General features: G+C 49.2%; 1 protein-coding gene across 1 annotated transcript; it reads right to left on the reverse strand.

Moving 5' to 3' along the window:
• Positions 1-2,751: 2,751 nt before the first annotated feature.
• LOC142560604 (uncharacterized) lies at positions 2,752-8,100 on the reverse strand. Its single transcript, XM_075672819.1, has 3 exons — positions 7,848-8,100; positions 3,754-4,240; positions 2,752-3,173 (listed from the first exon to the last, which is right to left on the reverse strand). The coding sequence occupies exons 1-3, from the start codon at positions 7,856-7,858 to the stop codon at positions 3,081-3,083; spliced, it is 591 nt and encodes a 196-aa protein (XP_075528934.1). The 5' UTR covers positions 7,859-8,100; the 3' UTR covers positions 2,752-3,080.
• Between the last annotated feature and the right edge of the window lie 1,788 nt (positions 8,101-9,888).

The raw sequence follows: 9,888 nt of genomic DNA on the forward strand, positions 1-9,888 counted from the left end.
CCTAGACGTATACAGAGACGTATACGTATAGACATGCAGAAAGTGAACAAGCACCTATGACGTCATTGGTCTTTGCTTCTCGAAGCAGTTCAAAAACATTCATTGCAGTAATTTAACGTCGAAGCAATGCTGCCTATTAACGTAACTAAAGACGTGAATTGTACTTGATAAACAATGCGTTGCTGTCAAAGAAAGCGCTGGGATGTGTTCAGAACCTAACCTGCAGCGCTTTAACAACATTGCCTTTAAGATCCACTTACATCAAAGGGTGATAGAATTCTACCACTATGCTCTGAGGTAACTGGTAATATTCGACTCTTACTTCGACCGGTGCTTCGACTCATATGGACAAAGGAAAAAGAAAGAGCGAAAATGACGTGTTATCTTTTTTTTTTGCATAGAGTTCTTTATTGTATTACTAAGAGACTCTATGGTGACGTGAGTATACGTGCACACCGAGCGACCGAGCCCGCCCGTGTGGAGCTCATGGACTCCGCGATCAGCTCCGGCGGCGCGCCGCTGCCGGAGCTGATCGCGGAGGCCACGTGGAGCTTCAGCTACTTATCATTTTTTACTACAGATAGCGGTAGTTGTCCAGTAGGTTCCGTCTTTTTTATGTTCTTGTGCTGCCCTCTGACGCACGCCGCTAGAAACGTTTTGGAAGGGTGCCGGGGATTTCGCCGGTTGGTTTGTGTACCTGCGCCCATGTTGAGTGTGCGTTGGTTGTGCGTTTCGTGAATCGCGAATAATTATTAATGGTTTCTCCGGGGCGGCATGTCAACTATAGTGGGTGAACAGGTCCGAGTGCGTTGTTGTGGTAACAGCGCGGCCGAGAAAGGCACGCAGAGTTCCGTCTGCCGATGCGGCTGCCTTAGAGTTCGCTGTCGCTGATTTCTGCGATGGCACGTCGTTTTTTTTTTTTTCTTCATTGTACACATTCACTAAATATTTCGCATACTCAAGAAGCCTTCGAGCGCAGCCTTCCACGTGGGATTTGCCAAAGCGATGCATTTATTTCCATCTACATCTACAGCTTCAGAAAGCTGCTAGCTCTTCGAATATTGTAGACATGGCGCATCGCTGATGTGAAATAATCTCAAAATGTAGCAAAATATACATATCTGCGCATATGAGCCGCGTTGTTCCTCCCTAAGACGATTCAGTATGAGTAGCTGAGTGACTTAAACTGCAACTGTGATACAGACACATATATATTACGGGCTGTTACTAATTCTCGCTTTTGTTTAACTTAGTTTGCGCTTGCCATAAAGTATTATTAGAGAAAACTGTGCTCGGCATAAGCCCCCACTTATAGGCCGTGTAGTTCTCTCGCGAGAACGCGGATGCCATTGCCGACACCGTTGGTAATGAGCCAGTTTGTACTGCTGTACCGAATGATTATTCCCTTCCTTCCCGTTTGACACAGGTAAACAGTGCTTCTCTGGAACTAAGAAATGTGTCAGCATAACACACACAGATCCACCATCTACGGGAATGCGACCGGCAGAGTTCGGGAACGATGACCAAAGTACAAGATGTTGGCACAGCGCTGTGTCGCCGCTTGCTGCTTATTGTGCGAAGTGAAGAGTAGTTATCAAATCGCTGTAGGATCACAGCTGAACTATAAGAGCGGTTTCCTTCGTCCTGAATGGTTATTTTTTCAAAGTTCAGGTCCATCGGTGGCGGGTGCACGAACACGACGGGGTCAGGCGTAACGCAACCTTCGCTAAACCGGGTTAACATGGATTCAAACTTCACGTGCACGGCTTGAGAGGACTGAAGCTCGTGCATTTCAGCTTCGAAGGCATGTCGACGCATTTTGACCGCGAATAATTATATTTAAAAGTGAATGAGCTGCAGCTATCGCGTTGCGGTTCAGCGGCTGATCGCGTAGGGTCCGGTCAAGCTATCAGGGTCGGCACGCTGATTTCGTCGGTGCCGTCGGTTCCTTCGTTGTACGCGGTAATGTTACTTTGCTCCTGCGGCAGCTGAAACCGTCGAATTAAAAGAAGCGATATTTTTGAAAGTTTAAATGATGACGCCATCGCTTCATGTTAAGAAATAAATCAGTAGGCATATACTGTGTGTATGCAGAGTTGGATCCCCATTTTATTTGTAGTGCTGCCTGCGGCATAGGATTAGGTATCTAGACGTGCAGCTGCGGAACGTTACTCAGGTCTCTCCAATTCGTTCTGATTTTTTTAGCTGACATGACGCGAAAGTTTCTGTAAGCAGCTGCAATAGTAAATTGAGCTCTAAAAAATATAGAAAATTATTTCTGGCCGAATGGGCGCCATATGCGTGGTTACTTTAGGGTATTAGAGTGCCTTTCGAAACCGCTCAATACGATCGTGTTAAATTGAACTGTACTTAAAACATTTAGCAATTCCTGCAACCATTGTTCCAAAGGAGCACGCTTCAGGAGAGATTTTGCAGTGCAAAGCTCAGCGAGCACCTGGATGAGTAAATTATTTTTGCCGAGATCTCGCAGTAATATAGCAAACGATGACTCCACATCAGGTTGAACTTCGAAGGTTTATTGCACCATTCTATGTGAAATGTTTGTGTGTTGTTATGTTAAGCTCGTATGACCTTGTTTGCATAGATCGATTATTAAGTCCTTTCACGAATATGCATGAACATCTTATACTGTATCAGAAATGCCTCGCAAGGTTCCGTGATCATTCATATGCATTCAAAATTTTCGCTACCATACAACTCTTCATGTGCAGGGGCCAGCGCCCCCCCCCCCCCCCCCATTCCACCTTTGTTTACTTTCGTTTATTCACTCTCCGACGCTAATTTTCAACCGCCCCTCCGCAGCTTCCGCAGTAGTCACGCGCAGTGATAGGAGCTAGCGGTCGCAGGCAGGCCAACATCACTGTTATCGTGAGACAGAAAAGTGGGTTACGGGCGTTTATGGCACTTTTTCGAAGCTATGCGTGCAGCACAAACGATATGAGAATCTCCAAGGCACGAGACAATCGTGGAACTCTAAAGGACCCGACGACGTCGTCGGGTGTCGCGCTCGTCGCGGCAGGAGCATGCGGCAGCGTCGAACCGTCGAACGTTGGGCTCCACTACGGCTTGCGCAGATCTCGGCACGCTGAGGCGAACGGCGCCGCGGACGGCTGGCACACCCAGGTCAGGCTCCACCCCTCGCCGAACGTGCCCTGTAAAAAGCACAGGTCGGCACGCTCGCTCGTCGACACACTCGATCGCCCATCTCACTTGCTCATTCGAGAAAACCCGGGTGTGAGCGAGCGACGCAGGGTGTGATTAGACGTCGGTATGATCGTGTCCGAGTACATAAGGTGTGTACGCAGACGTCCGTGCGAGCGTGGCCGAGTGGCAGTGAGGGTGAGTAGACGCGGGTGTATGAACGCGAGTTAATAACTGTTCGGATGCGCGGGCGTGACCACGAATGCGAGTAGCTAGGACTGTGAATTGAGGCGAATATGAACGTGACTGAGCGACGATGAGTGGGAGTACACTTGAGTATATGAACGTGAGAGAATAACTGTCCGTGTGCGTGAACATGAACATGAGTAGCTAGAACTGTGAGTAGACGCCAATATGAACGTGACTGAGTTAACAATGAGTGGGAGTACACTTGAGAATATGAACGCGAGCCAATAACTGTTCGTGTGGCTAGTCGTGAGCATGAAAGTTAGTGAATACCTGTTCGCGTGGGCAGAGGCATCAACGCGAGTGAGTGCCGGTGAGCGTTATTAGAGGTGGGTACGCGCGTACCTGCGGAAAGCAGGCCCGCGCCGCGTCGACGCCTTCCACCGCGTGCTGTTCGTCGGCCGCGAAATCCATCGCCGACGCGTCGCCGTCGCCTCCGGCGTAGGCGGCGGTGGCCTGCCGCGGAGGGGCGCCTTCCGCGCTCGTCATCCCGCTGTCGTCCTCTTCCCGTGCCTCGGCGAGGCTTAGCCGGGCCAGCTCCTGGCTCTGCCGGTTCACGAAGCTGTCCTCGTACGACCGGCGACGGCGGGGCATCGCAGCGGCGGTCGCCGTCACCGCGGTGGTCTTGCGCTGCATGCGAGCCGTCTTCGAGGGTCGGGAGCCGGGGCAGCACGCCGTCACGGGGCTCGGCTTGGGCTGGGCGCCCGAGGAGGAGCCGGCCTCGCGCAGGTCCCGCTCCGGGATCCAGCCGGGGAGACGGGACTCGACGCCCCTGGTCGAGAGGCGAGTGTCCGGAGGACGGACGTCGGCGCCGTCTCCCGAAGCGAAGTGCCTGCAGCGGTCGAGGACGTCACGCACCGGTTTATAAAAATGGGGCTGGTCTGGTCGGGAGCCTAGATTTTAACCATGCAACGTGCAGCGTATCGTATGTATGCTTCGCAGAGTTTAATTATCTCGTAATTCCGATTTAAGCTCGGGAAACAGCTCGCTTAGCCTATAGTTTCGTTTTCGATACACTGGAGCGAGGTCCGTTTAACTAATTACCAAACTGATCGTGGTTTCCCTCAAATAACATTTTTTTTGTACAGTTATACTCTCTATGGTCAGAAATAAATGTGAACAAGTTGTTCTTATTTTCCTTGATGCGAAACTGCTGGGTTAAAGAAGATACCAAAAGGCCGATCAATAGCCATAATAAAAATATATCTAAGGAACTCTGAAGGGGATGATATGTTTAACTTGATTAGTAAAATGCGTTTCGGAAATTGCAGCATCCTTACTCTTACTGTTGTCGGTCGTTTGGTGAGAGAAAAGAGCAGCACAGAAAAAAAAAAAAAACGGGCGGCGGCTCCGGATTGGAGTTGCCACATGTACCGAGTCATCGTGATATCAAGGATATCGAAAGCGCTTATCGGGACTACGTGCGCGTGACTGTTTATCGAGAATGGGGGACTACGTACGCAGCGCCACAGTGGAGCTACAGGCTCACGTTTGACACTTTGGATGCGTTTTTTTTTTCTGCTCAAACGAAGCCGAATTTCCCGACAAGATTTTTGTAACGTGTGACGATACACTGGTGCAGTGAAGCTCCCATTCTGGCGCGATATTAAATTCAAGTACATTCACTGCATTCAAATTGCGGTTTGTAACAAGAATCTAAGCTAATTTAGTGTTCTTGACACTGTGCATTGTTGGGCTGTGTTGGTACGTGTCAAGGTGCGTGGCCATCATAAGTTTCACGAGGCCCGCATAAGGAAATGACGAAGGACACCGCCGTTGTTCTGTGCGCTTTCAAATTGCACACTTACCAGAGCCAGCTGTCCCAACGACGATGACTATATAACGGTGACAAATACCGAAATCTAGGACGACGCTATAGCGGCTCACGCGACGTTAAACAGACATTGTATTCCATAGATGACGCCAAGGAGATCTCCTCTTTCTTTTTTCGGGGGGGGGGGGTGGAGGGGGAAGGGGGTGTTGCACTTGTTTGTTCTTGATCTGTCTAACCTTGCTGGGCTTCAGTGATTGTGCCGAAACAATAATACCAACAACTTGTTCTCCCGAAGAAGCGCGGCGAAGATAAACGTTGTGATATTCTGAATATTCGATTCTGATTCTGAAAGCACATAGCTGTGGCAGGTGCCACGAAAATTGCCTAAAGTACCTTTCAAGGCCAGCCGCAACGAAACCTTAGGCGAGGTTTAAAGAAAATAAAAATAAGAGCATAGCTTTAGATAGCATACGCAAGAGCAGCATCGGGTCAGATTTCACGTTTGAAATTCGAGTGGTTGCCTTACTAAAAAGATCGCAAAATTGGAGATTTTCGTTACTGAAACCTCCCCCCCCCCCCCCAAAAAAAAAAGGAAACGTTTGCGTTACCGCTCGCCGGAAGTGACGCACGACTTAGAATGCGCGAATCCTCGGCGACGAAATATCGAAGGCGACATGCTGGCACGTACGTCACACACGCTAACCGCCAGGTGCGCGCCTCGTCGCTTAGATGCGATATAAAGGCTGCTGATAAAAAAAAAACAAAAAATCGAGACAATCACAAGCCCTGCAGCTCTGCCAAGATTGATTCAAATAGTACGTACTGCTCATTTCTAAGCATTTTATAGCCAAAGTGAAATTTTGTTGCACTTTGCCCTTAGTAACCATCCATCTAAAACGGCGCAGGCGACGGGTGAACTGTATATCAGAGGACAGAGGCGAAATCCTGCGCTGCTTGTTGAAGAGCGTAACAAGGAGGCAGGCTCGCAGGGAGAGACGGTGACAATCTCCCGATAAGTGTTACGACGACGCATTTTAACCGTAAGTTTTGAGTGGATGTCGTCGGCTTTCATTGTTTCGTAACACTTTCAAGTCGGCGTTACAACAATCGCTCCCATCTGGCGGGAAGTGAAACACTGTTGCTTTCTCGCTTCCTGTGTACAGTTCAGTACTTCGTCGTGCCTGTAACGCAGTCCACTTCCCCTGCCTACCCTTGCATCCGGCAGGGGGACTATTCCGTAAATGTCCGCCTATAATGTACTTACTGTCCATTTCGGCCACCACCGCCGATTGGCTCGCGCTGAACCGGAGAGAAGGAAACGGGTTGTGGTCGCCCGTTTCATTCTCGCTGGTACCCCAACCCAGCCAATCAGCACTTCAGCAGCAGACAAAAGGCACGTCTCCATTAGGTGGACGTCTACAGAATATCACCCCTACCCCCCCCCCCCCCCCAATCTGGCTGAGCTGTGATGGGTGATTTCAATTAGCGATATATTTGCGATGAAAACCTTTCCTGTAGACATTAGCGTGCTTGGAAGAGAAGGGCGAAAGACAACGAACGTATATTTTTGACGTGCGAGCACGTTGATATTAATTACACGAAAGCCAATTAAGATCACGTTAGAACAGCAGTTCCAATTTGGCTGTGATCGCTTTGGCTTTGTTATATGAAGCTTGCGGTCAGAATAGGGTGCGTAGCGGCATGTTCTTAAGATCATGATTTCAATCGAAAGTAGAAAAGTGTAAAGCTCTGAAAACAAAAAGAGAAAAAAGAACCTTCGTCTAAATTGAAAATGGCCCGACGTTCCCTACGACGTTACCCAGCGCAAAAAAAAACGAAAAAAAAAGGAAAGAAAGACTAAGAAATAAACCCTAGATGGAACGTTATGGTTGGTAATGATGCTTCTACAAGAATCCCAGAATGGTACTCAGAAATGCCAAGCTGAGTGCTGGGGCATTAAGTTTTTCGTGACTTCCATGCTGCGAATTTTTATCGTCGGGTTCTACCTAATATTATTTATATACCCCTGTCACCCGCCGTACCTGCTTAAGTGGCTGTGGTGCTGGGCTGCTGAGCACGAGGTCGCGGGATCGAATCCCAGCCATGGCGGCTGCATTTCGACGGGGACGAAACGCGAGAACACCCGTGTACTTAGACTTAGGTGCACGTTAAAGAACCCAGGTGGTTTAAATTATTCCGGAGTCCCCCCCCCCCCCCCCCCCCCGCGGCGTGCCTCATAATCGGATCGTGGTTTTGGCACGTAAAACCCCATAGACAATATACCCCTGTTACACGCGCGCTTTCAAAGAATGTACAGAGGAAAGATCATTGAAATCTGCGGGACCCATCGGCTGCTTTTCCGCGAGCTTGCACAAACGAGCAAATAGCGATTGAAAAACATAAATCGATCGCGACCGTGTGACACGGTTGCGTGGCATTGGGCGAGCTGCCGATTTGCGGATGAGAAATCTAGTGCTGGTATTTTTTTTTCTGCCACCTTGCATCCCTCACCAATACCTTACACGACTGTTACCACTTATCATCGAACAGCACAGCTGGTAAATTAACGAAAAAAAGAAAGAACGCACTGCCTCTGTAACGGTTACGGCGGCAAGATCGCGCGCGAGGCCACAGACTTCAAATTCGCACGAGTATTCACACTTGCCTTGCGGACATAGCGTCGGTGTCTTCAACCTCGCTGTAAGCTGCGCCGAGTCGCCGATTTCAGGCCGACGAAGTGACCGGGAAAGTGGGTGACTGGCCTCGACGATTGTTCCAAACGAGTCGTGGCAACTGAGAAGGGTGAACTTCACGGCGGTTGGGTGATAACGATGATGATTCCTTTGGCAGAAACCCACTGGGGGTTTGGGCCATTCGTTTGCCACGAACCGGGTGGTAATATGATAAGAAAAGAAAGCAAGGAAAGAAAAAAAGTAATCAAAGATGGGAAAGGAACCGATAATAAATGAAACAATATAGTGCGCAATAATGTAGTCAGTCTTGTGTAAACAGAGTACCGTGAACTCATTATTAAAAATACTTAAAGTAAACGGTCGGTGCAAAGAATAAGTAAGTTAAATATTGAATTGTAACATCATTGAATTATTACTGTAAACTTGTCTTCTCGCTATTTGAATTTTCTAACTTATTGAAGGGTTGGCGTCCGTTAATGGTCATGACGATGTTCATTCCTTCCTACGTGGAACATACTAGCGAGAGAAACTTGGACGCGCAGACAAAACAAGACTGCAAACAGCTGCCGGAATTTGCAGAAAACAGCAAAAAAAGAGAGAACGAATTCCATGTGGAATCGCAAGAAAATTGAATAACGAACAACAGTTAAGCGCAATATTTTAAAGATAGTTACACAAACACATCGCAGACTCCCAACAACGTCATCCCAGCCATAGAGTTTCTTACAATACACTAGAGGGCATAGAGTTTCATACAATAATTTCCGTGCTTGTGGATTCAGATGTTCTCGTGGCTTTGTAATCACGCTATATAAATCTTACTGTCGTAAATTTCAGAGCAACCTACACTCTTCGAAGCGCAGAAGACGCCGCAAACACGCACAATCGCTACTAACTGCAACGATTGAGCTTGTCGTGGTGGCGAAAACGAAACGCGCCAAGCGTCTCAAGACATGCCCGCGATAAATTCATAATGGCGTTTCACATCGCTTGTCGATACATGTGTCCGTGGCTTGATGTCGGCGTTCGTCTTTCGAGGAGGACGGACGCGTGATGGCTCGCTCCGTGCGAGGTTCCTTGGCGGCCGCCGTTGGCCGCGGTGACAGCTTTTCCTCTGCACCCTCGGATTATAGGACGTTCCTGCCAACATTGCCTTCAGGCGAGAGCATGCAGCAGTGCGTTTTTTTTGCACGGTGACCTGGCAAGAAGACCATATCGGCTGGAAGATTTTTCGCGAGCCATTGGAGGAAGCTGGTATCATCAAGAACATCACGGGTGTAGGAGCTTTCCAGACGAATCACATCTGGCTAGTCAAGTTCCGCAGCAAGGCGGACAAGGATTCTCTCGTGAAAACGGGTGGGCTTCCAGTCGAGGGCGGCTTCTGCGCTGTCATTGACCCCGTCCAACAAGACGTCACCGTGAAAGTGCACTGGGTCGACTTTGCTGTCCAAAGTGAGAGCTTTCGGCAAGCGTTGAGTAGCTTTGGTGACGTCCTTGACGCGTCGAACGACAACTAGTCCGTCACCGGTTTTGAACATGCGACGTCCAGGACGAGAGTCGTGCGAATGAGACTTAAGGGAGGTGTTGAGCTTGATGACCTGCCTCATCTTTTCAATTTAGGAAGTGACACCGTCCTTCTTGTGGCCCCGGGCCGGTCCCCGCTATGTTTGAGGCGCCGCAGGCAAGGACACATTTGACGGGACTGCCAGACGCCACGTTGTGGTGGGTGCCGGGCGTTCGGACACGAAAGCAATGATTGTGCAAGGAGCTACGCTAGAGTAACTAAAACGGTTCTCCCAACAGAAGAAGTCCAAGAGAATTATAATAGACGCGGAGCAAGCCGAAAAGTCTGCCCCGAACAGCAACACCAAGGAACGCGAAGACCCGGCAGACGGACGCCGAGAAAGCTAGAGGGACGACACCTGACAGCCGCGACATGAGGAAGGCAACTGAGGAACGTGCCGAAATAGGCTGCACGCAAGAGCCACTGCTCTTAAGTCAAGCAAGTGAAGA

This window comes from Dermacentor variabilis, chromosome 10 (genome assembly GCF_050947875.1).
Source record: "Dermacentor variabilis isolate Ectoservices chromosome 10, ASM5094787v1, whole genome shotgun sequence".
Taxonomy (NCBI): domain Eukaryota; kingdom Metazoa; phylum Arthropoda; class Arachnida; order Ixodida; family Ixodidae; genus Dermacentor; species Dermacentor variabilis.

Coding starts and splice junctions, on each gene's coding strand:
- LOC142560604 (XM_075672819.1), bottom strand. Junction 3,174..3,753: donor CGCGGGCCTGCTTTCCGCAG/GTACGCGCGTAC, acceptor TGCTTTTTACAG/GGCACGTTCGGCGAGGGGTG.